The sequence below is a fragment of the Phascolarctos cinereus genome, unplaced genomic scaffold (assembly GCF_003287225.1).
Source record: "Phascolarctos cinereus isolate Bilbo 61053 unplaced genomic scaffold, phaCin_HiC Scaffold_5;HRSCAF=322, whole genome shotgun sequence".
NCBI classification, from domain to species: Eukaryota; Metazoa; Chordata; class Mammalia; order Diprotodontia; family Phascolarctidae; genus Phascolarctos; species Phascolarctos cinereus.
Window position 1 is genome coordinate 295167687 of NW_027555958.1, and position 26673 is coordinate 295194359.

Here is a 26673-nt window from a genome sequence, read left to right on the forward strand (position 1 = left end):
GAGGGAGGGAAGGGGATAGGAGGAAGAGGGTGAAATGGGAAGGAGGGAGGTAGAATGGGAGGGAAGGGACAGGGAATAGAAAGGAGAGTGGAATGGAAGGAGGTGAAATAGGAGGGAGAGGATTTAGGATTGTCTGATGAACAGTGAGGAGGGGAGCACTAGGATGAGACAGGATGGAATCTAGAGGTGGGGGGAGCAATGGGAGAGTTTAGCAGTAAGTAAGGAACAATAAATCCCTTTGATTCAGGCACTAGGTAAATATGTGTTGGTGATAATGGCAGGCTAAAACCAAGAATGAGCTGAGATGTGCAGAAAGTACTGAATGGGAGAGAAAGGGCTTTTCCACATATATTTAGAAAGAAGAAAAGCAAAGCAGGGAAGGTGTGTGCTGCTTGGGGAAGATGTGTAAAGGGGAGATCTTTGTACCAGCCCAGCACCTAGCAAAGTCTCATCATGGTGGACAGAAAAACGTGGGCTGGATTACAGATGGATTCCTGGCTGGTCAAGCCATCTTACTCAAAGAATGGATGTTACGGACAAAGTAAAGATCTCTGTTCTTCTCCTAATATAAGCGCTTGTGACTCTAGGTGAATCATTTTATCTTGCTAAGTCTCAATTTTCTCATCTGCAAAGTGGAAATAATACTTGTACTACCCACCTCACAGGATTTTGTGAGGAAATTGCTTTATAAATCTTAAAAATGCCTTCTAGCCAGTTAACTTCCAGACAAGATGACTGCCTAAATAAAAATAGAAAGATAAGTTCCCACATTACTAAGCAGAAAAATACCTAAAAGTCAAACCGCATCATACAATGATCAAGACATTTGAAGCAAAACCAAGATAGGTGAGTTCTCTCAGTCCAGAACTACACAAAAAGTCAGCCAGAAGCCCATAGGCAATGGGAAAGGGGACCACCAACAAAGCCATCCTCCCCCTTCCCCAGCCCCCTACCACACACATAGGCAAACAAGCCAGCTGCCTCCCACTGTCAACAGACACTGGCCAGGGAAATACATAAACCACAAGGCTCTATGTCCAGAGACAACAAGTGTGGAAGCTTCCCCAGAAAAGTCACAGGGTAGGGGCAGCTAGGTGGCGCAGTGGATAAAGCTTCGGCCTTGGAGTCAGGAGGACCTGAGTTCAAACCTGGCCTCAGACACTTGACACTTATTAGCTGTGTGGCCCTGGGCAAGTCACTTAACCCCAATTGCCTCACCAAAAAAAAAAAAGTCATAGGGTGGTCACAAAGCTCTATGATGATGGGAAATACCACCTAGGGACCAGGAACAGCAGGAATCAGCGTGGCTAAGTCAGAACTCAGACCAGGCCAGCTGAGGAGTCCAAGGGCTCCTAGCTCTCTGTCCTGAGATGCCATAGAAGTCCCTAAAGATCTATTATTCTGCACCTCAAAAATCCAGGAGGGCCTCACTCTGGGAGGTGGCACCAAGCGACCTTCAGAGACAACGAGCATGGCTGGCCCGCCAAATCAAAAGCGCAGCAAGGCTTAGAGCCCGCCCCAATTCATATTCTAAAGCCAGAGAGATAAGTAAACAACAATAACTTACCAACTGGTACGAACACTTGCTGCAGCTCTAGAGATGCCCCGAAAATCCAATGTAGAGAGAGCAACTAACTCCATAAACATCTGTAAGCAGAGACTCAAGGAAAAAACGGATTTTCTACAAGGACTATATTAAAACCTAGAAGAAATGAAGTAAGAAATTAAAAAAATGAAATGCAAGCTCTGAAGGAAAGAATTGAAGAGCTAGTAAATATCTCAGAAGGGAGAGCAGTTAACTTTACCCACTCTCTAAAAATTAGAATAGATCAAACAGAAGTCAATGATTCCTGGAGATAGCAAGATATATTAGAACAGAACCAAAACATTGAAAAATAAAAGTTGATGTAAGATATCTGAAATCAAAAACAAATCACCTGTAAAATGTCAAGGAGAGACCATTTAAGAATCACTGGATTCCTTGAAAACCATGAAAAAAAAAGCCTGGATGATGCTCATATCTATTAAAATTATAGGGCAAAGTGAACACAGAAAGGATCTCCCAATCTCTTCCTGAAAGGAACCCCGAAGGAAAAGTCCCAGGAATGTCCATAGCCAAATCCCAGAACTTTCACATCAAAGAAAAAATACTGCAAGCATCCAAGTAACTGACGTCAGGATTGACTATGACCAGGCAGCTTCTACTATAAATGAGAGAAGATTTTAGAATATAATATTTTAAAAGGTAAAAAATATGAGATTCAAACCAAGAGTAATTTACCCTGCAAAGCTGAGTATCAGCCTACAGGGAAAGAAATGGATCTTTAATGGAATAAAGGACTTTCAAGCATTTCGGATGAAAAGACCAGAGCTGCAGAGAGACTTTAAAATACAAACACAGGACAAAAGAGAAACTTAGGAAAGTAAATTTACTTGAGCAATTGGAATGACCTGTATGATGATGCAGTGCTAATATCTAATAAGAAGAAGAAACAAGCCTCTTGTCAGAACTTTAATGTCTTCATAGGGTGTGGAGGAGAGGGTGGATTAGTTCTGTTCTGAAGGTTTTAAGAGAAGAAAGAGAAGGAAGAGTAAAAGGAATACACACCAGTATAGAAAGAAGGAAGGAGAAGTGAGTGGAACTTGCTATTTTTTCATAACTGAGATGCTTGAGGATGGAGTAAATGATGGGAGGGCATGGGCATTAGATGAACTTCTCAATCTGGGATAGAAAAAGGATTAAACACACACATACACAAACACAGTTTTGTGTAGAAATACATCAAACTCAACAGGGAAACCAAGGAGAGAAGAGTCCCAAGAAAAACAAACCTTCTAATCCAAAAACAAAGAATTAGAATCTAAGGGGATTCCCTATCCATTGCAGAATGGCTGAACAAATTGTGGTATGTGAATGTAATGAATGTTTTTGTGCTCTAGGAAATGAGAGAAAAGATGATTCCAAAGAGACATGGTAAGACCTGTATGAACTGATGCAGACTAAAATGAGCAGAACCAAGACAATAATTTGTACAAAGACAGCATTGATGAGAGCAAGGGGAAGACAAAAGTACAGAAAGCTTGTCAGCTGGAAGGTAGGTCACATGTTGTGGTGAATGGTGTGCTAGGCTTCAATCAGGCCCTAGGATCTACACTTTTCTAGTTGGAGGGAGGGAAGGAGGAAGGAAGGGGGAAAGGAAGGAGAGAAGGAAGGAGGGAAGGATCAAGGAAAGAAGGAGGGAGGGAAGGAAAGAGGGAAGGAATGAAAGATGCAAAGAAGGAAGGAAGGAGAGGAGGAAGGAAGGAAGCAAAGAAGGAAAGTTGGAAGGAAGGAAGAAACAAGGGAACGAATAAGGAAGAAGGAAGGAAGAAAAGAAGGAAACATTTATTAAGCAACTACTGTGTCCCAGGCACTGTGCTACAAGCTTTACAAATAATGTCTCATCTGCTCCTCACAACAACCTGGGGAGGTAAGTGCTATTATTATTCCTATTTTACAGGTGAGGAAACTAAGATAGAAGAGAGAGGTTCATCAGCTTGCCTGGGGTCACACAACTGGTGAGTGTCTGAGGACTAATTTGAACTGAGATCTTTCTGACTCCAGGCCCAATGCTCCATTCATGGGCCAGTCATTGAACGATTCAGGGCCTGAATCTGTAAAATTGGGATGATAATACCTCAGAGGGTGGCAATTAAGAAAGCCCTTTGCAAACCTTAAAGTGATATATAATATGAATTTTTTAAAATTGTTCTCAACTTAATGAACACCCTTCTCCCAAAAGAACATTTCTATATATAAAATAGTATAGAAAAAGAAGATTCTACAAGAAACAACAAATCTGTATTACAGACAACTTGCTTTTAAAAATATATAGAGAGAGGGGCAGCTAGGTGGCCCAGTGGATAGAGCTCCAGCCTTGGAATCAGGAGGACCTGAGTTCAAATGTGGCCTCAGACATTTGACACTTACTAGCTGTGTGACCCTGGGCAAGTCACTTAACCCCAATTGCCTCACCAAAAAGCAAAAACAAAAAAACAAAAAACGTATATAAAAAATTCAACATAGAGACACCTAAGTGGCCTAATGGATGTCACACTGGGCCTGGAGTCAGGAAGACTTCATTTCAAATTCAGTCTCACAAACTCACTAACAGTGTGACTCTGAGCAAATCATTTAACCAATGTCTAACTCAGGTTCTTTATCTGTAAAATGAGGATAATAATAACACCTACTTCTCAGGATCAAAAGAGATAATATGTGTAAAGTGCTTTGCAGACTTTAAAGTGCTATATAAATGCTAGCTATTACTATTATGTACAATTTGATTTTTAAAATATATATAATAAATTGAACATGTTACTTTTAAAGCTGTCCTGTTTCTGTTTTCTTCCAAACCTTTTCTCTATTCTCTTCTAGATATTTTTTAAAATGCATCAATGTTTCTTTTGTCTTTCTTTTCTTCTTTTTTTTTTTGGGGGGGGGGAGGAGATGCTACCGTATGCCTGATCTTTCTTTTCCTCTCATCCCACTGGAAAAGAAAAGAAAAAGACAACTCTTGTAACAAAGATGCATAGTCAAACAAAACACATTTTCACATTGGCTGTGTCCAAAAATGTATATCTTATTCTGCATATTAAATCCATCTCTGTCAGGAGGAGGTGTAGTTTGCTTCATCAATGGTCCTCTGGAATCGTTATTGGTATTTCACTGATCAGAGTTCTTAAGTCTTTCAAAGTTATTTTTCATTACAATATTGTTGTTGTGTTTTGTTATTGTTTGGTTGTATCCAACTCTATGTGACCTGCATTTGGGATTTTCTTTGGCAAAAATACTGGAGTGAAGGGATTTGTCATTTTCTTCTCCAGCTCATTTTACAGATGAGGAAACTGAGGCAAACAAGGTTAAGTGACTTTCCTAGGATGCTTAGCTAGTAATTGTCTGAGGCTGAATTTGAACTCAGGTCTTCCTGACTCCAGGCCTGGCACTCTAATGGCCCCATTTTATTTATAACATTTATTTGTGATTGTATATTTGTTATTGTATGAGTCTTTCCAAGGTTCTCTGAAACTGTCCCTTTCGTCATTTCTTCTGGCATAATAATATATCTTTACATTGTTCTACTCTAATTTGCTTAGCCATTCTCCAACTGATGGGCATCCTCTTTGTTTCTAATAATTTGCTATAATAAAGAGAGCTGCTATAAATTTTGTACGAATGTGGTGGTATCTTTGGGTCAGAGGGTATTTACAGTTTAATGACTTTCGGGGCCCAGACAGTTCCAAGTTGCTTTCCAGAATGGCTAGACCAATCCACAGTTTCACCAACATTCACCAGTGTGCTAGAATGTGAGCTTATCAGTCATAGGGATAAAAGGGCTGTGTAGGAAAGGTGGTCTGCATGATACACTGTCTCTGGAAACAGAGGACCTGAATTCCTATTTGCTCACTGACTAAACAGTAGCTTGATGGTACAGTAGGCAGGGTGTTGGATTTGGAATTCAGATGAAATGAATACAAATCCCAGATCAGACCCTCACTAACTGTGTGGCTCTGGGCAAGTCACTTAACCTCTCCACCTCAGTTTTCCTCCTCTGAAAAATGGAGATAATAATAGCACCTATCTCACAAGGCTGTTGTAAGGATTAAATGAGATAACATTTGTAAAGCACTTCGAAAACCTCAAAATGATATATAAATGCCATGTGACTCTGGACAAATACAATTATTATGTAAGTTATTGTCACCTAACCTCCCTGGGCCTCAGATTTCTCATCAGTTGAAAGAGAAAGACCGAGAGAAAAAGAGACAGACAGACACAAGCGGGGGGGGGGGGGGGGGGGGGGGGGGGGTGAGTTGGACTAGGTGGCCTGGGGGTAGGGGAAGGAAAAAGCCCTGCCTTCAAATATGTGAAGGACATAGTCTTATTCTGTGTCTTAGGATGAGAATGAGACAGTAGGATCAGAAGTAATGGGAGGAAGCTAAAGTGAGGCAGATTTTGGCCTAAAGTGGCTCAGAATCCAACCTTGGAATGGAATGGAATGGAATGGATGGGTGGATGGATGGATGGATGGATGGATGGATGGATGGATGATGGATGGATGGATGGGTGGATGGGTGGACTGCCCTCCTAAGTAGTGAATTGTCTCCCTACCACAGGAAGTTTCCCAAGGAGGTTGGACCAGCACTAGTCAGGGACCTTGTAGAGTATGAATGTGAGATTGAACTTGACCTCAAGGTTTCCTTCCAGCTGGGAGGATGGAGGCTGCTATCGGGGGCCGGGATACGGTCCGAAGGAGGTTGGGTGTGCGGGGTGATAGAACCCGATGGGGTTGGGGGCATGAGGAAGAGGAGAGGGGAAGGGAGGGGAGGGGGCGGCACTGCCGGGCGCGGCCTGCAGGGGGAGCCGGCGGGCGGGCTGAGACAATCGCGGGGAGCCGGCAGAGCGGGGCTGCGCGGGGCGGGGGCTGCGGGCTGTCTGCCGGAGGAGTAGGAGGAGGAGGAGGAGGAGGAGGAGGAAGAGGAGGAGGAGGAGGAGAAGGAGGGAGGGGCGGGCGGTGGCCCGGGCCTGTGCCTGTGCGCGGGGGCAGGCAGCGGCAGGGGCAGCGGGCAGCGGGCGGATGGGATGGGCCGCTAGCTGCCGGGGCTGCCAGGATGCCGCCGCGGAGCGGGCGCCTTCTCCTGCTGCTGCTGCTGCCCTTGCTCCTCGGAGACGCTTCCCGAGCCCGGGGCAAGTCCCCTCCGGAGCCCCCCAACCCACAGGGTGAGTACAGGGGCCCCCGGGGCGGGGGCGGGGGAGCCCAGCCTCGCCAGGCCCCTATCTTCCCTGCAGAACCCCCCTCCCATTCTCTCTTCCTCCATTCTCCTGCAGCCCCAAATCCCACCCCAGCCCCCTCCCCCGAGGACGCCCAGAAAGCTATTGGAGCTGGGGGGAGGGGGCCAGGCAGATTTCCTCGCTCCATTGGGGGGCGTGGATCCTGTGCTGGAGGGGCGATGGGGAGCAGGGGCGGGGCCGGGGTGTCGGGAAGGGAGACACAATGGGGAGGGCAGGGGCTCCCCGAAACCTCTTCCCTCCGTGGGTTTCTTTCCCCTTTGGCCCACCCAAACGGGCACTGCCTGAGCCATTGTCTGCCTGAGACACCCATCTTACTACTAGATGAGGGGTCCCCCGTTGATCTCCCCTCTGTCCCCACTGGGGCCTGACACCTACTCCTTTGCTAGATGTGGAGACCCCTCATTGGTCCCCCCATCCCTCTCCCCTCCCTCCCGGCCCTGACAAATAACCCCACTGCTAGATGTTGGGTCACCCACTGGTCCCCTCTGGGCCCTGACACCAGCCCCACTGCTAGATATTGGATACTGACATTGGTTCCCCCATCTTCCTTCTGGGCCCTGACACCAGCCCCGCTATTAGAGATGGGATACCCCCACTGGTCCCCTTCTTCCTTCTAGGCTCTGAGACCACCCCCACCTCGATACAGGATTGAGTATAGGGGTGTACAATCTCAAAGTTAGTACTGATGAGGAGGGAGCAGGTTTGTGTTGAAGGTAGGGGATTAGAACAGGAGGGACCCAGGTCCCTGCAGTCCTTGTGAACTCTGAGGGCACTGTGGGGTGTGGGACCCATCAGGCTGGTCTACACTGGAAACCATAGATCTACAATGGGAACCATACTATGGGACAATCTGTAGAACAGGAGGCATAGGAGGCTGGTGGCCTGAGTCCCAAGTTAGTCCAGACTGGACTGTTCCTCCCTCTTGTGCCTCAGTTTCCCTATACTTTTCTCCCCTTAGCATGGAGGACACACCTCTGTCCTTCCTTAGGCTCAGGGTTTGTTAAGTGGCTGTAGAAGCTGGGTTTTTCCTCCCTTCTCCCTTTCATCTCCTGGGTCCTTGCAAGGAGTGGAGATTTAAGGGAAAGAAACAGACTTCCTGCCAAGCTCCCTCACAAGGGCTCCTGACACTGGGCCCCCATTATTTGGTCCCTGCCCATCCCTGGCTCTTCCAGTCTCTAGCGACTGCCGGATGTGTTTAATCCTCCTCCTCACACACATATACACACACACCTCTCTCTGTCAGCCGCTGCCCCTCTGCTCCCTCTCCCCCAAAGGGGGAGTCTCTGCTGCTTGGGGTGGAATTCACCTCCTTCCCCCATCAGTTAGGTTGTGCCTTTAATCCTCCTCCAACTCCTGTCCCTCTGGGGCTTGGGGTGGGTGTAGGGGAGAGGTTGACTTTCAGTTCTGAGCACAGTATTTCCCCTCCCTCCCCCAGGAGTTCAGCAGGAAAAGCCGGGGGGGAGGGGGAGTCTGGCTGGGAAAGGGGACAGGATTTCCTCCTGGAAAGTGGCAGAGCTGAGCCCCTGGGGTGGGAGAAAATGAAACATATAGTAAGTTAAGTATGGGAGGGGGCAGGGCAGGTCCTAGATTCCAGGGGAAGTTGAGTAAAGTAGCTCCTTTCATGGCAAACCAGGGATAACCTGGGTCACAGGGAGGCTGGGAGCTTTTGACTGACTCCTTAGTATGGTGAGCCATCACCAAAATACTACTTTTCCCCCTCAGATATTGGGGGTTTCTACCTTTATAACATAGCCCTTTCTTCACCAGTCTACCAAGAGAAGAGTCTCTGTGGTGCACAGGATTCCTGACTATTTGTCAGGTTTTAGAGTAGCAGGATAGGGATAGGGAGCAGAGTTTAGGACTTGGGCCTGCCCAGAGGCTCTAGTGAGGAACCCTTAGGCTCTGGTATGAGGGTTAAGCTATTTGGTTTAGTTATCACTTTGAACCTTGGTAAATCCCTAGTTCATCCTCTCTCTCTGTGTCTCTCTCTGTCTCTCTGTCTCTGTCTCTCTCTTTCTCTGTGTCTCTCTGTCTCTCTGTGTCTGTCTCTGTCTCTCTCTCTCCCCCCTCCCTCACCCCTATCTGTGGTGTGTTCCTTCTAAATGCTGCCTTTTTGGGAAACCCTTGGAGGCTCTGGCCATAGTGCCCTGGAGCCTGAGACATTCCCTAAAGTGGCTACATTCCAGACCCCCAAGTGTCCCCTCCCTCCCCCCAGATCTCCCAGCTGTTGAGTCCAGCTGTTCTCAGTCAGGCCCAACCCCACCGAAAACTTCTCTGAATTCCTCCTGAGAATGAGGGGCCCTGCCACCTCTGGGGACCATCAGAGTGAGGGGCTCAGAGAGGCTTTTGCCTGGAGGAGCTAGGTGAGAATTCCAGGGAAGGGAGGGGACTGACCTCTGTAGACCTCTCTGAGCAGGAATAGGATAGTCACAGGGTTGGAGGCTTTGAGAAAGACCAGCAGCTGGGATAGGATGCAAGGGGCTAGATGCCAAATCTAGGGAGCACCTGTCAGCCACTGTGGGTGCTTCTGACAGCCAGGGTGGCTTTCATACTCCACCTTCAGTACCTGCCTCCAGTGATGCCAAGCGGAGGCTTACAGGATCAAACCTGTGGAGCAGGATTCCTGAACCTTTTCTGTGTCATGGACCCCATTGGCAATCTGGTGAAGTCCATGGACTCCTTCCCAGAATAATGTTTTTCAATGCATAAAATAAAATCTATAGGCTTGCAAAGAAAACCAATCATGTTAAGATACAAAAAATCAAAATATCAAAAAATTGACAACACAAGTCTAAAGATCTCAGTTTAAGAGCCCCTCAGAAGTCATTAGTTCAACTCCCTCTCTTTACAGATGAGAAAACTAAAGCCCAGAGAGGGTAAAGACTTACCCAAGGTCACACAGGTATATCAGAGTCCCCCTAAGAGGGACTAGCTTGGGTTACCCAGGCCCCTGATCCTGCACCTCAATTTTAAACATAGTCTGGGACTGCTTTTCATTTCTTGCCCAACCCCACTCCCATTTTGCTATCCCATCGCAGGATAAGAATGCCTTGCTCTTGGCCCCATGCTCTGGGTCTGCTGTGGCTAGGACATTTTAAGCTCTTGGCTAAATAGAAGTGGTGGGTAAATGTTGAAGGTTAGAGGACTGGACTTTTGAGGGAGGCCCTGAGCTCCCAAAAATATGTGGGGGGTGGGGGGAAGTGTCTGGCTGGAGCAGGGCAGGGCATCTGGGGTCCCTCCCCCTGAGCTTTGGCAACAATCCCTCAACCCCCTTTGCCTTTCCCCTGGGGCCCCAGCTCCTACACAGAGCCCTCCCAGGAGGAATGAGGGCATCGTCATAGCAACAACAGCTTGGCTGGGGGTGGGTGATGCTGGCCAGCTCCCAGGGAAGGGCAAGCTGTGGGTTAGGGAGTACCAGGAGACACGTCTGGAAATTGAAGGGTTCTTCAGCAGAAGGAAACCCCAGCACTGGAGTCCATGTAGGGGACCACAAGCCAAAGGATTCTCTGGAGGGAGGAATTGTAGGATTCGTGACTTGGGGACTGGATGGATGGTGTAGGTGCACGGACCACAAGTCCCCTCTTGAGTCATCTAATCTCTGAAATCCCCCCCTTAAATTTTTCCTCAGTGTGGATCTCCCAGTCCTCTATGCCAGTTCACTTTTCTGATCAGCCCTGTCCCCCCTGGTTTCCCACTCTTCTGTCTGGGTTTCCTCAGTTCTTCCCTCAAACTTGTCTCTCAGCCTTTTCCCTGCACCACATTGCTCAAACCATCTCTTCAGCTAAATCTCCTCTCCCCAAATAGCGCTCTGTAGCTCTGTCCTGCCATCCCCCAAATATAACCCCACCTTTTCCCGCCTTTTCACACACTTTGTCCCTCCTACCATGCCTCCCCAGATTCCTGACTTTCCTCTCCCTGTCCCTCTGTTGGCCCACCATCATGTCTTGTCTCTCAGCCTGAACAGCTCCCCAGTTCTTGACCTTCCCAGAGTGCAGACCTCCTAGGCCTTGCCTCTTGTCTCTCCCAACAGAGGTGCTCATCAAGGTACAGGTGTATGTCAGTGGGGAACTAGCCCCCCTGGCACGGACCTCTGTAGACGTGTTTGGGAACCGGACCCTGCTGGCCACAGGCACCACTGATGCAGAGGGGGTGGCCACGCTGCCTCTCAGCTACCGCCTGGGCACCTGGGTGCTGGTCACTGCTGCCCGGCCTGGCTTCCTCACCAACTCAGTGCCCTGGCGTGTCGACAAGCTGCCCTGTGAGTGTGGGTGTGTTGGGCGAGGCTCCCCACTCCTCCCTGACCAGCTGACCCTCAGCCCCTTCCCAAAATAGACAGGAGGGGCCCTGTTGTTAGAGCAGCTGCCACCCAGGCTGGGACTGCTGGGCTGGGGGAGGCCCAGATAGCTTACAGATAAAGCTGTGGGAGTGGAGGGGGAGGGGCCCCTTTTACCTCCCCCCAGTTTGGGAAGTGCCTCTATGTAGGAGAAGTGGGGGAGGATGCACAAATACTTGTCTTGTGTGCTCCTGAACCAGTCAGGAGAAGGAAAACCTTAAGGAAGGGGTTCCATGAGGAGGGTGGAGAATTGGGGGGATGTGGCCTTGGAGAAGCACCTCATTGGAACAGCTGGCCTCCACCCTTCCCACAGTGTATGCCTCTGTCAGCCTCTACCTGCTTCCTGAGCGCCCTGCCACCCTCATCCTCTATGAGGACCTTGTCCACATTCTGGTGGGCTCCCCAGGTAAGATGTCCCCTTCTATGACTTCCCCCTGCAGAATCCTGATTGAGCTCTTCCACTGGAGCACACGCCATAGATCTCCTCAAGCCCAGGGAAGCTGTCCTTCCTCATCTTCTTCAGTGGCACCCCCAGTCCCAAGTCAGACTCTTTCACACACCTTTAGTCAGCCAGTGAGGACTGAGCTCCTGCCAGCAAGACTCCCCCTTCCACTGCTACTGCAAGCCTTCTAGCTCAGGCCCCTGGCTCTTTTTGCCTAAACTATTGTGATAGCCTCTTAGGTGGCCTCTACTTTATCCCCTCTCCAATCCATCCTCCACATACTGCCGCGTTGGTAATCTTCCTAATGCACCACTCCTCTGCTCATTAATCTTCAGTGGCTCCCCATCACGTACCAACTACAGAAACCACACAGCCTGACTCTCAAGTCTCTCTTTACTCTGGCCTCACAACCTACCCTTCGAGCCTGCTCTCACATCCTGTCATGTAGTCAACATTCCAGCTGAACGGGATTATTTTCTATGAGACCCTGTTCTTAACCTGTCCTTTCCTGTCTCTCCCTCTGCTTTTGTTAATATAACGCTCTATTCCTAGAATGGACTCTTCCTGCCTCCTCCAACTCCATCCCTCAAATTCCAGGTCTTCCTATCTCCAAGTCAGTCAGTCAAGAAGCATTTATTAAGTATTTTCTGTGCGACAGGTGGGGACAGCTAGATGGCTCAGTGGATAGAGTGCTGGGCCAGAAGTCAGGAAGATCTGAGTTCAAATCCAGCCTCAGACACGTATTAGCTGTGTGACCTTGGGCAAGTCACTGTTTGCCTTAATCTACTGAAGAAGGAAATGACAGACCACTCCAGTATCTTTGCCAGTGTGATCCATGGTGCCATGAAGAGTTGGACTAAATAACAACATGTGATACGTCCTATGTTGACTGCTGGGGATACAAAGAGATACAGATTCAAATGGATTCAGCATTGAGGAAACTGAGGTTGATTAGAGGTTAAATGACTTGACCAAGGTCACATTGCTAGTGAGTGAATGAGGCAGGGTTTGAACTCTGGTCTTCCTGACTCCAATGCTTCCTAGAACTTAAGAACTTCCTAGAACACCACCAATAACAAAGATAAGACTGGAGCTTCCATATGCTGTATATACTTGTATATATCAATAGCGAGACAACGTGCAATCTGCAAACATTGGTTCCTTGCTAATCCCTCTGTCTGCCCTGTCCCAGGAGCCCGCTCTCAGCCCTGGGTACAGTTCCAACGCCGGGCTGCTCGTCTGCCCCGAAGCTCCACCTATAGCCAACTGTGGGCCTCGCTTACACCTGCCAGCACGGAACAGGAGATGCGGGCCTTCCCCGCCTTCCTGGGCACTGAAGGCAATAGTTCAGGTAAGGCAGGTACGGGATGGCTGAGGGTGCGACCAGGGAGGGGAAGAGGGAGACCATCAGAGAAATGGGGGGAGCAGGAGAGGGGTCCTGTTTGACTCGGCTACATTTCCCACCCCCCGCCTCTATGTCCTCATCCTTCTGCAGCCAACAGTTCCTGGCTGGAGCTGGCACCCCTGGCCGCAGTAAGCGTCCACCTGCTGACTGGCAATGGCACGGAGGTGCCACTCTCAGGGCCCGTGCACTTCTCCCTGCCCCTCCCCCCTGGACCTCGAGCCCTCGGTACCAGCAGTATCCCTGCCTGGAGATTTGACCCCAAAAGCGGTACGTGCTGGGCCGCAGGGTCATTGCTGGATGGGGAGAGGAGAGGAGAGGGGGAAGAAGGGGAGCCTTGGTGAGCAGGGAGTTCATAAGTAACTCCTCTGATTTCACTGTCTCATTCTCTGCCACCAGGACTTTGGGTACGAAATGGGACAGGCCTGATCAGAAAGGAGGGAAGGCAACTCTACTGGACCTTCGTCTCCCCTCAGCTGGGCTACTGGGCTGCTGCCCTGGCCTCCCCTGCATATTCCGGTGAGGAGCCAGTATGGCTGGCCTAGCCACATCTAGGAGAGGTTGGGAGGGCTCGGGGGAAAGGGACATGAGGCATCATCGGATCATAAACTGAAGGGCCCTTAGAGATCAGCTAGTCCAAAACCTTTGTTTTACACATGAAGAAACGGAGGTGCCTCTACCCTCCAGATGTCTTGGCTCCCACCTCTTATCTTTGCCCTTTCATTATACCCCAGCATCTTTCCTCAACTCTGAGGCATAGAAAAGTCAAGGGACTTGCCCAGGGTCACACATCTTCAAAGTAGCAGCTGTGGGATTGGGACCTGGATCCTCTGTAGGCAAAGTCAGTATCTTTCCACTCCTAGACTGAGGAGGAGAAATCTTCTATGTGCCTACTATGCACAGACGCACTGTGCTAAGCTGTTGGGGGCAATAATTTAGATTTGTTATGGAGGCAATGGGGTTAAATGACTTGCTCAGGGTCATACAGCCAGTAAGTGTCTGAGGTCAGATTTGAACTCAGGTCCTCTTCACTCCAGGGCTGGTGCTCTATCCACTGTGCCACTGGAGTGCCCCAATAGGTTAGATAAAACATAGTCTCTGGGGGCAGGTAGGTGGCGCAGTGGATAGACCACCAGCCCTGGAGTGAGGAGGACCTGAGTTCAAATCCGGCCTCACACACATAACATGCACTAGTTGTATGACCCTGAGCAAGCCACTTAATCCCACTGCCTAGCCAAAAAAGAAACCGAAAACAACAAAACATAGTCTCTGCCTCTTAGAGCCTGCAATCTAGTTGGAGATAAGACAAATGCAGAGATATAATTATGATAGATGGATGACAAGTGCATTGGAGAGGTCCAAGGGGGAAGAGATTATTATATTTGGGTTTGGAAGGTGGGGAGGGGTCAGAGAAGGCTTTCGAGAGGAGGTAGCAATGTAGCACTGGAAGGTTTTAAAAAATGAGTAGAAATGCAAACAAGTAAAGAAGCATCTGAGAGGGCGTTCTATGCTTAGGGAAGAGTGTTAAGTAAAAGATGATATATACAGGGGATGCCAAGTCATCCAGTTCGTTGTTGTTTAGTCATGTTTCAGTCATGTCTGACCCTTTGTGATCCCAATTGGGGTTCTCTTGGCAGAGATACTAGAATAATTTGCCATTTCCTTCTCCAGCTCATTTTACAGATGAGAAAACCAGGGCAAACAGGGTTAAGTGACTTGCCCAGGGTCACACAGCTAGTAAGTGTCTGAGGCCACATTTGAACTCCAGAAGATGTCTTCCTGACTGCAGGCCCAGCACTCTGTCTACTGAGCCACCTAGCTGCCCACTTTGGCTGGAGTGTAAAGTATAGGAAGGGCAGTAATATTTGATAAGGCTGGCAAGTTAGGATGGTACCAGGTGTGAAGGGCCTTGAATGCCGGGCAAAGGACCACTGAAGGATTTTAAGTCGTGGGGTGATGTGGCTGAGTCTGTGTAGGGAGCGCCACGGGGTCTGTTCCATGGGGAGAGGGCAGAACGATGAGACCAGTGGCTAGGTCCTCCCTCCTTCTCTCCAGGCACAGGGCTGGTGACTGTCACGTCGGGCATTAAAGACATCAGCACCTACCACACCATCTTCCTGCTCACCATCCTGGGAGCCCTGGCTTTGCTTGTGCTCAGTTTGCTGTGCCTCCTCATCTACTACTGCAGGTCAGAGGGCAGCTCCGACTCCCTGCTCCCCATCCCCCCTCGACTACACCCCTTCCTTGGCCTCTCACCACATCACTTCCTCCACATGCCCCTGTGACATCTCCTCCCCACAGGGCCTACTCCCTTCAGATACCTTGGCTCCCACCTCTCATCACAGGCCCCAGCCTCCTTCCCCGACTCTGAGTATCACCCTGTGGACATGCCCTGGGTCCTCAACTTCATTCCCTAGCACAGGCTCCTCCACCCCCCCTGCCCTTTCCTGCTACGGTTTAATTGTTCAGTATGTCCAATTCTTTGTGACCCCGGTGGACCCTACTGTCTATGGGGTTTTCTTGGCAAAGATACTAGAATGACTTGCTATTTCCTTCTCCACCCCTCTTTTCATTTGTTTTATTTATTTATTTATTTTTGGGCTAGGCAGTGGGGTTAAGTGACTTGCCCAGGGTCACATAGCTAGTGTGTCTGAGGCCGCATTTGAACTCAGGTCCTCCTGACTCCAGGACTGGTGTTCTATCCACTGCGCCACCTAGCTGCCCCGACCCCTCTCTTTCCTAGATATACCCAAGTCATACTCTGAACAGGAATCTTTTCCTAGACCCCAGGCCAGGTCCTCCCCATTTCCTTCTCACTCCTCACCTTGGAGGGAAGGGAAAAGGGCATCTTTTTCAGTGCCAACCCTCATCCCAGCCAGCCCTTTGCTTTCACTGAATGCCTATGCTGTTCCCTTAATCCACAGAAGGCGCTGCCTGAAACCGCGACAGCAGCTGCACAAGCTGCCTCTCTCTGGGCCCCTGGAAAGTAACAAGAAGGACCAAGCCACCTCGATGTCTCAGCTCCACCTGATCTGCGGGGGATCCCTGGAGCCTCCTTCCACAGGGAACCCCGAAGCGCCACCTCCTGGGGCCCTGCATTCTGCCTTCTCCAGCTCCCGAGACCTGGCCAGCTCCAGAGATGACTTTTTCCGTGCCAAGCCTCGCCCGGCTGGCCGGGCATCAGCAGAGCCCCCTTGTGCCCGGGCAGCTGACGGGGCAGGTCTTAAGGGAGCCCGCTCAGTGGAAGGTCCTGGGGGACTGGAGCCAAGCCTGGAGGAGTACCCCCGTCGGGCCACGGCAGGAGCTACCTACCTGCACGATCCCCCATCCCCACCTCCGCTGCCCTCCCCCTTTGACCACTTCTTAGGGCACAAGGCCAGCACAGAAGGCAAGGCCCCTGACTTCCTGCTCTCCCAGTCTGTGGACCAGCTCTCCCGCCCACCATCCCTCAGCCAGGCCGGCCAGCTGATCTTCTGTGGATCCATTGACCACCTGAAGGACAGTGTCTACCGAAATGTTATGCCTACTCTGGTCATCCCTGCCCACTATGTGAGGCTAGGGGAGTCAGGTACAGCCTCGGGAGATGAGTCAGCCCCACCTGAAGGTGCCACTCAAGGCCCTGCCCGGCCCTTTCCTCAACCTGACCCTCAGCGCCAGCTCCTGCAGGGCCACCCGGGTGCGGGCAGTGAAAGTGGAGAGAGCTGGGCAGGTGCCCGATCCACACCAGTCAGTGGCTCCGTCACCATCCCTGTCCTCTTCAACGAGTCTACCATGGCCCAGCTGAATGGAGAGCTGCAGGCCCTCACTGAGAAAAAGCTGCTAGAGTTGGGGGTGAAGCCCCACCCACGGGCATGGTTCGTGTCTTTGGACGGGCGCTCCAACTCCCAGGTGCGCCATTCCTACATTGACCTGCAGGCAGGTGGGGGCAGCGGTGGGCGAAGCACCGATGCCAGCCTGGACTCGGGTGTTGATGTGCATGAGGCCAGGCCCCTGCCTCGGCGAAGGCCACAGGGCCCCCGGGGGGAAGAGCGGGCCCCAGCCCCGACCCCGGCCCCGCCCCCAGCCCCGCCCCGCTTGGCCCTGAGCGAGGACACGGAGCCCAGCAGCAGTGAGAGCCGCACCGGCCTCTGCTCCCCAGAGGACAACTCCCTGACTCCGCTGCTGGACGAAGCAGTTGCACCAGAGGGCCGGGCGGCCACAGTGCCCAGGGGCCGGGGCCGCAGTCGGGGAGACAGCTCCCGCAGCAGTGCCAGTGAGCTGCGGCGAGACTCCCTCACCAGCCCCGAGGACGAGCTGGGCGTTGAGGTGGGCGATGAGGCTGGGGACAAGAAAAGTCCCTGGCAGAGGAGGGAGGAGAGGCCATTGATGGTGTTCAACGTTAAGTAACCCCTCCCCTAGAGCTGGCACTGTGGTGGCATTGGGGATGCCCAAGACTCGGGCCCACCTCAAACCCATACCCTTTCCAGAGCATCAGTGCCAGAGACAGGTGATACCCGGGTGCCCCAGCAGGCAGAGCCAACGTTGAAGAGGTGTCTGGTGAAGCCCTTAAAATGGTCCTTAGTCACCTAGGGCTGTGCAGTGTCTGGGATGGGAGGGAGGCCAGGGGCTGGGCCTGTAAATCTGCACTGCTCCCCTTTCCTTTCCCTGGGGTTCTTGGAGTTGCCAGGAGGATGCCTCAGGGGGAAGAGGAGGGTGATTGGTGGGAGAAGACAGAGGCTGTGGGGAGGGGGAGAAGGTGGGAGGGGAGGGATTTGTCCCTGACCTCCCAACATTACCATGTTACGCTGGGGGTTACCCCCTCCCCAAGTGCCTTTTCTCCCTGGCAACCCGGGAGGGAGAGGGGCTAGGGCTTTCAAGGTCCATGAAAAAGGAAGGCCTGGTCCCAAACCCGAAAAAATAAAAAACCTTTTGGAGGCTGGGGGGAAGGGAGAGACTCCCATCATTTGTACAAATACCCTGTATATAGAAAGCTCTATTGTGGGGAAGATGGGGGTAGGGAGACTGGTCAGAGCCAGGGGAGGGGAGGGGAGAGCTCTAGGGAGAAGGACAGGATCCCTGGGCCAGGAGTGGGGGCAGAGGGGAGGGAGGGAGGGCTTGGCATGTGTGCTGCCTGTTCACCAGCCTGGGAAGTTGGCATCACATCCTCTAGAACAACCTGGTCTAGGCCGCTGCCAGGAGTGCCACAGGCAGGCTGCATCGGGAGAGATGAGGGGAACCCAAGGGCTGGCTTGAGAGACAATACATAAAAACCATTGACACTGACTGATGCTGGCATTCTCCTTTCTTGGGAAAAGAGGGGGGGATCGAGGGAGATGGGCCCCAATGCCGGAGCCAAGTAAATGGAGCAGAGAGGGAGGTGGCAGTGACTGCAGAGGAAGAAAATTACCCGCGGTGGCTTCCCTCCCGCAGACCCAGCCCAGCAATAGAGAAGCACTTTAACAAACTGTATAAATTTTATTGTAGTACCATCCCCTCTCAAACATCCCCACTGGGTACAGGAGGAAAGAGGCTGGACAATGAAACCCTCAGAGTTAAGGGAACCTCACCCCAAGCCAAGCTGATGAATGGCCATGGAGAATCACAGCAACAGAGGCTTCCCCCTTGCCTCTGCGCTGCCCATCCAGCCCCCTGGGGGCCGAGGCTGTGATCTGATGGGGAAAAGGAGGTACCTGGGGAGAAAGCATGGGCTGGCATTCCTCCCACTGAGGTTAATGACCATGATGGTGTGGAGCCTGGAGAGGAAGGTGCTGAGGAGACCCAGTGTGGGGGGCCCACACCTGAGGAGGCCTGAGTGATGTACTCCCCCCGCACTGTCCTCAAGGCTGGGGTGGAATGCTTGGGTGAGAGTGGTGATCCCCCGGGCTCCCATCCCACTCACAGCAGCGTCTGGAGGTCATCCCATCGCAGTTTCTTCCTTCGAATACACTTGGTGCCCTTGGCCCCGCAGCGGAAGCCATCGGGGCAGCAGTGCTGGCCATCGGCACAGCACACACCCTGGAAGGAGAAGGCACATGAGGGGCGGGGAACAATTTCACCAGGGAGCAATTTCACCATGGGGATGAGGGGCAAGGCACAGACCTTATTCAGCGGGCAGCATGCCCAGGCCCCCACGCTGTTCCGGCAGCAGGTCTGGTTGTTGTGGCAATAGTGCTGGCCCTGGCACTGCACATCTCCCTGGTCCATCGCCAGTGAGAGGGGCAGGGAGGAGGTGGGGGGCTGGGCCGAGCCTTGTTTTTCACAGGACCTGGCCTTCACATTGCAGGTGTAGCCTGATGGGCAACAATGTTCCTGATCCTCACAGCACACAGCCTGGAAGAAGCAAGCATGGGGTCCTTGGGGCTCTAGCTTCCCTTCCCGCTCACTTCCACAGAGAACGGCCCCAGGGTGGGATGGAGAGGGCCCACCACAGGGGGAGACTGGCAGGGACTCACGTGGGGCAGCTGGCAGCAGGCCCAGCCCCCTCGAAGGCTGGGACAGCAGGTCTGTCCATCTGGGCATCTGGTGTGCTGGTCACAATCCACAGAGGTAGACATCATATTGGAGCGAGCTGGCATCTTCCGCAGCCAGGGCACTATGTGATGCTCAGTCTTACACCCCTCCGGGCCACAGATGTAGCCGTGGGGGCAGCAGTGCTTGTGATCAGGACAGCACACGGCCTAGTGTGGGGGAGGAGGAGGTGCAAGAGCTCAGAAAGGGGCTGTCCTCTCAGCCCATCCCTGACTTTCTTGGGGACCTCCCATCTTCTCTTCCTGGGCTGCTTTTGCTCCTTGGAGAGCTAGGCCAGACTGGAGAGAATCTAGAATTCCCTCCTTCTAAGGAAAACTCATCCTCCCTCCCCTTCTCACTCAGCCCCCTCCCAGACCAAATCCGAGACACTGCTCCACCCTGGTGGGCTCCTGCTGTACCTGTGGGGCAGGGCAGCAGCCCCATGCTCCTGTTTCTAGGAGGCAGCAGGTGGTCTTGGGGGGGCAGCTGGTGGTGTTGTCACAGGGGACATTGCCCGGAGCAGCAGGGGAAGCCGTGGTGCTCCCCAGCAGCGGCGTACTGTGGGCCCCCTGGATGCACCTGCCTGCCCCTGTGTCACATGTGAAGCCGTGGGGACAGCAGTGGACGTGGTCCTCACAGCACACGGCCTGGGGGCAGAGGGTTGCCCTTTGACCCGAGGGTTACCCCCAGAGCTACAAGGTGCCTCCTCCCCCCACCTCCCCTGTTCCCTCTGCTTCTCCCAGGTACCTCAGGAAATGGGCAACATCCCCAGCTTCCAGACTGCAGACGGCAGCAGGTGTTGGCCTCTGGACAGCTTACTTCTCCATCACATTTCACATCCTGCACTGGGGGGGGGGGGAAGAGAGGAGAGGGGAGGACAGGACAGGAGAGGCACATGTAGGTGGGCAGGGATACAGAACACCATCTCTCTGGACAAGAAGGGCTCTGAATGTGGCAGAGGCAAGGCAGAGCCCAGGCAGTGAGTCTGTGCTGTCCAGACTGGCCCTCTCCTCCCCAGGTACCTGTTTCTGCAGGCAGCTTGGTAACAAAGTCAGTGGTGTCCCCCTTTTTGGAGAGGCATTTACTCATCTGCAAGTCACACATAGTGCCTTCGGGGCAGCAGTGCTGGTGGTCTGGGCAACAGATGGCCTAGGAAAGGAGACAAGGCTCTATAGAGAGGCCCCGACTGCTGGGGTAGTCTGCCATTGTCACTGCTCAAGTTCACCACCAGAGGGCAGAGCACACAGCATGCCCAGCCTGCAGGCTCAGATGCCCTGCGGCCCACACCAAGAGATGACTGAAAGCCAGGTGGCCTGCGAGTGAGAGGAGGGTGAAATCCCTGGGCCCCTTCCTCACTCACATTTGGCAATGGGCAGCAGCCGAATGATCCGCTAGGCAGCTGGCAACAGGTGGTACCCTCAGAGCACTGGGAACGGGCATCTGGGCAAATCACTTTGGTGACCATCATCACTGAAAGAAGAGAAAAAGGCCGAAGACCACTGAAAGAGACCCCTTGATGAGGCCTTTGCTGAAGACAGGTTCTTAGGATGAGGGGCCCCTTAGGTTTCCTTCCCCTACCCCAAGTTTCTTACCTTCCTTTTCTTGCTGAATCTTTTTAGCAGGGGTTTTTTGTGCCAGTGGGTAGGCACCACCACCAGCCATGAGGCAGCGAGCATGAGCCACATCACAGGAGGTGCCTTGGGGGCAGCAGTGAACTTTGTCTTCACAGCAAGAAGCCTAGGGAAGTTGATTTTTAAATCATTTACATGTCTCACTCATACCCCACCCTTTGCCACCCGTTCTCCAGAATGGGTACCTGGGGCATGGGGCAACAGCCCCAGGAGCCATCTGGCATTATGCAGCAGGTAGATTCATTGGGGCACTCATACTGGCTGTCTGGGCATTTCACTGCCCTGGAGCTGGCACCTACTGAAACAATAAACCAGGATCTCTTTCCTAACCGGATCGCTTCTCTTCCTTCCCCAAATGTCTTTTCTTCCCACCTAGCCAAAACTGAAGTAGGAGGACTGGCAGATGGGCCACCACACTTCTTCTGTGGCCCTTCTAGTCACAGACTTAAGAATTTGCCCTTGGTGCCAGGTTTATCTCCCCAAGCCTCCAGGATACTAGTGCAAGCATATGCCAGGCTGATGCCAAACTGCCCTCCCTGGTGCCTATTTCTAACAAATGGAGATCCTAAAGCCCAGACACCTGGATTCTCTCCTGGTCCCAATTTCCCAGAAGCTTTCACCAGCCTACTCTCCACTTCTATCCTGCCCCAGAAAAAGAGCTTCCTCCTTACTGGATCATGGTTTTAGAGATGAAGGTACCAATCCACTCAATGAACAGATGTAAAAGCTGAGGCCCACAGTGATCTGTCTACAGTTACACAGGTAGCAAGTAGCAAAGCCAGGATTCCAACTCAGATCCTCTGATTCCCAATCCAGCATTCTTTCCTCTGTATTTCACTACCGCCTCTGATAAATTCCTTCCTCAGCCTTCAATGCCCCTACCCCTCCCTCTCTACCAGAGGCCCAGCTATTCCATACCTTGTACCTTAAAGCACGAATGACCATCTGGGCTGCAGTGGAAGCCACGAGGACAGCAGTGATGCCCATTACCACATACCACCGCCTGAGGAAGGGAAAGGCGGGGACACAGAAGAGTTCATTGGCAGGGGACAAGAGGAAAGACTCTACCAGACTCCTCCCTCCAGCCCCTCTTGGCCATCCCTGCCTTCAGCCCTTACCTCTGCATAGGGGCAGCAGCTGTAGTTCCCCAAAGGGGTGAAGAGGCAGGAGAAGCCAATGGGGCAATGGGAATCACCATGGCACATGACACCCTGGTGTACATTCTTTGCTACAGGTATGGATGGCTGTGAATCCTAATGAGATGGGAAAGAACCAGGTAAGGGTCAGGGTTCAGTTCCTTCCTCTACAGGGATCTCTGTAGATGAGCAGGACTCACCATTCCTGGGTTTACCCAGGCAAGGAAAATCAGCTTTGCCCAGTAATCTGAGCTTGTGGGCACTGTGGGTACCAGAAAGAACCTGGCTAAATAGCTTTGGACCCTGGGGAGCAGCCAAGGTTAGAAGGGATTGGCAACATCTTCCTGGGTACCAGGATGGGTACTCACCCAAGGCAAATCACAGCAATGGTAGCCAATTCTTTCTGGTTGCCTGCAGCAGGCCTTAGGACACACCTGCCCATCAGGGCATTGAATTGCAGCCACCAGCCCTGTCACCAGGGACAACCAGCTTAGCAGCTTCCACATTGTCCACCTGTCAGCCAAAATTAAGCCAAAGCTTAGCTCTACCATAGGTTCTCTCTTGTCCTCCCCAAGCACCCAGAGCTCAACCTTATGCTGACAGCCATGACCTTTGGACTCTCAGGGAGGACACTGGATAGATAGAGCAGGGCTAATGGGGGATAAAATCTACACACAGAGAGTCTCCTGTGGGGACGTGCAGAGGGCATCCTGGCACCTCTGTCGGGATCACAGATTTGAAATTGGAAGTGACCTGAGAGGTCATCTGGTTTAACTCCTGCATTTTACAGATGTGGAAATTAAGGGATGTTGCCCAAGGCAACATCAGTAGTCAGTGGCAGGGCTGGCATTCAAACTTATTATCTCCTGGGTCCGGCAGCTAAACCTAACGTCTGGGAACGAGGGAGTAGGGCGATGGAGCCAGATGGGAAGTTTCCCCAAAAGGAACCGTTCCCCATTGCTGTCCTCATGCCTAGTAATCATTCTTGTTTTAACTTGCTTCAAGGTTCTATTTGATTGAGAGAGGAAAGACTCACATGATTACACCGGAAACAATGTGGTTGGAAAACTTTCAAAAGGGGAAGTAGAAAGAGTCTGTGAGTCAAGGCTCTTCTTTCCCCAACAACTACGTTCTACTTACGCCCTTCCCTCCAGCACAGCCAAGAAGAGTGTATACCCCTAACCAGCCTCTCCCATGCCCCACCCCACCCCCACTTTCTCTACTGCCCTCACTCCCATCTATTGTCTCTCTTCTCCAAGGCCAGTGGCCCCCTATTCCCAAACAGTGGAATGCTGCCACATCTGGGCTGAAACAGCTGCTTCTGAGAGTCTCTTGTCCCACCTCCCCCACCCTACCCATGAGTCAGCAAAGGGAACTGAGTCTCATGTCAGTGGTGGAGACACACTTGACCGGCCCAGACTTGCTAGGCCATCTCTTCCTTCAACCTCAAAGAGGGAAAAGACTAATCATTTCAACAGAGCTCAGATGGGGTGGGAAGAAGGTTTTGGGGGGTGATATTAACTTCCCCAAAGGAAGGACAGCTGTAGGGGCAGGAAACTCTTATTCCCTTGCCCAGCCCTTGATTAAGAACTTATGGGGGAGAAATGGTTTTAATGTCATTTTCACTGCACCGGGAAGAAGTTGGGAAGGATTAGGGGAACATATTCACGAGATGATGAGCAGCTAGGTGGTGCAGTGGATAGAATGCCAGGCCTGGAGTCAGGAAGACCTGGGTTCAAATCTAGCTTCAGACACTTAGTAGCTGTGTGACCCTGGACAAGTCACTTAACCCTGTCTGCCTCAGTTTCCTCATCTGTAAAATGAGCTGGAGAAGGAAATGGCAAACCACTCCAGTACCTTTGCCAAGAAAACCCCAAAAGGGGTCATGAAGAGTTGGGCATGACTGAAAACAACTAAACAAATTTCCGAAATGGAAGCTGGAGAGAGGCCAGGCTCTTGGGATCTGGGATATGTTTCTGTTTTAACTCTTTTGTCTCTTCTTTCTCTAAGTTTACCTGCCTCACCCCCTCCATCAATAACTGATGGGGAGATGAAGGACTAGGAAAGGAAAAAAAATCAGGGTCATTAAGACTAACAAACCAAGGAAAAGAGAAAGTGTCACCATCACTTCCTGAAATAAGCCACAGATAAGACAGGGCTTGGGGGAGGGGAGAACAGCGTTAGGATAGGGTCTTTGAGGTTGTTGTACTTCTCTGCCCGTCACCTCTTCTTACAGACCAAGTTTCCTTGAAATCCAGATAGCCCCAAGCTGGGATGGAGGGAAGGAGAGAAAGAAGAAGAAACTAAGCCACCCGAACCATATTTAGCTAAGCAGGTGGGAAACCACAGTAGTGGTGATGGTAAACTCCCAGGTATCACTTCATCCCTGGTCACCACAGAAGTTATTTTGAAGATGAAACTCATTTCCTCATCCTCAGCCCTTCCTTCTTCCCAGAAAAATCCAAAGCTTCCAGGGTCCAGCTGGACCACTTTGCTTTATTTCTTGTTTTTCCCCATACTCACTAGCTGGTCCACCTGTTTCTCTTTCCGCCTCTCAGAATGTGTGCCCTAGAGATGGGCAGACACCAAAGTCTCTCAGGTGCCCAGCCTCTACAAAATTATTTCCCCTAAGGGGAGATGAGATGAAAGCTTTTACTTGAGTAAACTGTTCCTTTTTCTCTTCCTCTCTGGACCCGAGGCCCTCCCCCATACAAGCCCAACCTCTGCTTCTTCCTAAAAAAACACAGGAGAAATACCACTGAATTTGCAAAAAGGAATCAAGCCTAGGGGAGTTGTGTGTGTCGTATTGCACAGCATGAAGAGAGAAATCACATTTTAGTAATACCGATTCCCAACCTCTTCGCCGTTTCTTTTACTGCTTTTGCTTTGGACCGACTTGCACCCCAGGCTGTAAAATGGCAGAGAAGCCAAGAGGGTTTGTCACCGACAAGGAAAAGTCATTAGGGAGCTGCTGAACCCTGACCCAGACTCCCAAAGGATTTTCATCCTTATTCCATTTCTAAGACCGCAGGGAGCCACCGAGGGGAAGGGGTGAAGGGGACCCAGTCCTGTGGCTGTGCCAGGCTGCCCGAGGCTTGATTAGTAAACCCTGTGCCCGTAGAACTCCTCACCCCTGCCCTGGGGATAGAGGTGGGGGGAGGGGGAGCAGCTTCCCTACTGCCTGCTTCCTGGCTCAGGGGACTCTGCCCCAGTAAATCGTGGCCCGGAGAAGCCCAGGGGACGGAGCACGTTGGGCCGGCACGGGGTGGGGACGGGTTCCCCCGAGGATGCCAGGGTGCCCACTTTAAAAGGTGGGGAGAGACGGGCCATTAACTTCAAAGGGGTCTCGGGGCCGTAGGCAAGCTCCCCTTCTTGGAGGGAAGGGAGTCAGTCACTGAGGTCACCGCTCACCAGCAGCCCCCCATTTGGGGACTGAGCCCCTAAAAAGCTCCCCTTCCCAATTTCTAGGCATGGAGAGCCCACCAACCCCCCTCCCCCCACTCCCCAAGCAGAGCCCCGCAGTCCGGGGTCCCCCACCTCCTCAGGGGAAGTCGGAGACCAGGGACGGCGGGACAGTCCGGCTTACCTGAGTGCACCCCTCACTGCCCAGGGCCACAAACCACGGGGCCGCAACACTCCGACAGGACCCCAACCAGATTTGGAGGCCACGCCCACATCCTTTCCTATTGGCTGAGAGCTCGGGGCCGGCCCGCCGCTATTGGCTGCCCCCCCTCAGCGGGGCGGCAGAAACCGGACTCCCTCCCACCCCCGCTGCCACCCCCACCCCACCCCCAATTACGAGAGCGTCATGTGACGGCTTGGTCACGTGATCTATGGGCTGTTAGTGTTCCCTTTGTGGGGTGGGAAGGGGGGGGAGGGAGGGGAGCGACGGGCGCAGATTATCTCAATTTCCGCTCCTCTCATGATCGCGGACTTGTGGCGTGACCCCTGTGACCCCCCCAGCAGTTCTTTTTATCATCCACTTAGACTAAGGGGACCTCCAAGGTCATCTGATCCAAACTTACCTTTCCCCTCCGCCCTTTTATATAACTGGGAAACTGAGGCCCAGAGAGATTAGGTGACTTTGCCCGTTCCCACACAACCAGGAAATAATAGGAGAGCCTGGATTCGAACCCAGATACGATGCCATTTCATAGATTTGCTTGTGCTTGGGGACGGGGGAGCCCTGGGGGGAGGGGAGCTCTCCCCACCCCCACCCCTGTGAGTCAAGAAGAGCTGAGTCCAAATGCAGCCCCAGACACTTATTAGCTGTGTGACCCTAAGCAAGACGCTTTACCTCTGCTTCTCTTAATTTCCTTATCTGTAAAATGAGGAGAATAATAACAGCTATCTCTCAGGGTGGTGTGGAGGGAAAAAAATGTATTTTTAAAGTGCTTTGCAAACCTTAGAG

The 26673-nt window shown here is 51.9% G+C and overlaps 2 protein-coding genes and 1 long non-coding RNA gene across 6 annotated transcripts; 2 read left to right on the plus strand and 1 right to left on the minus strand.

The window, feature by feature from the left end:
• Positions 1-122: 122 nt before the first annotated feature.
• On the plus strand, positions 123-5205 carry LOC110215881 (uncharacterized). The gene is made up of 2 exons (XR_013487201.1): positions 123-3095; positions 3501-5205. It is a non-coding gene; the product is annotated as an uncharacterized LOC110215881 (long non-coding RNA).
• A 1355-nt stretch (positions 5206-6560) lies between these two features.
• Positions 6561-18271, plus strand: FAM171A2 (family with sequence similarity 171 member A2). The gene is made up of 8 exons (XM_020997428.2): positions 6561-6760; positions 10863-11090; positions 11479-11571; positions 12800-12958; positions 13103-13279; positions 13409-13528; positions 15065-15197; positions 15934-18271. The coding sequence occupies exons 1-8, from the start codon at positions 6652-6654 to the stop codon at positions 17393-17395; spliced, it is 2481 nt and encodes an 826-aa protein (XP_020853087.1). The 5' UTR covers positions 6561-6651; the 3' UTR covers positions 17396-18271.
• A 172-nt stretch (positions 18272-18443) lies between these two features.
• GRN (granulin precursor) lies at positions 18444-25952 on the minus strand. 4 transcript variants are annotated; one of them, XM_020997426.1, is made up of 13 exons: positions 25849-25952; positions 22631-22775; positions 22245-22379; positions 22045-22129; positions 21312-21424; positions 21088-21232; positions 20856-20965; positions 20518-20644; positions 20243-20340; positions 19915-20142; positions 19441-19665; positions 19088-19318; positions 18444-19003 (listed from the first exon to the last, which is right to left on the minus strand). In XM_020997426.1, the coding sequence occupies exons 2-13, from the start codon at positions 22766-22768 to the stop codon at positions 18884-18886; spliced, it is 1755 nt and encodes a 584-aa protein (XP_020853085.1). In that variant the 5' UTR covers positions 22769-22775; positions 25849-25952; the 3' UTR covers positions 18444-18883. The 4 variants fall into 4 exon arrangements, with proteins under 4 accessions (XP_020853085.1, XP_020853086.1, XP_020853084.1 ...); XM_020997427.2 differs by lacking the exon at positions 25849-25952 and adding an exon at positions 25119-25170; XM_020997425.1 differs by lacking the exon at positions 25849-25952 and having other exon boundaries at positions 21312-21421.
• Between the last annotated feature and the right edge of the window lie 721 nt (positions 25953-26673).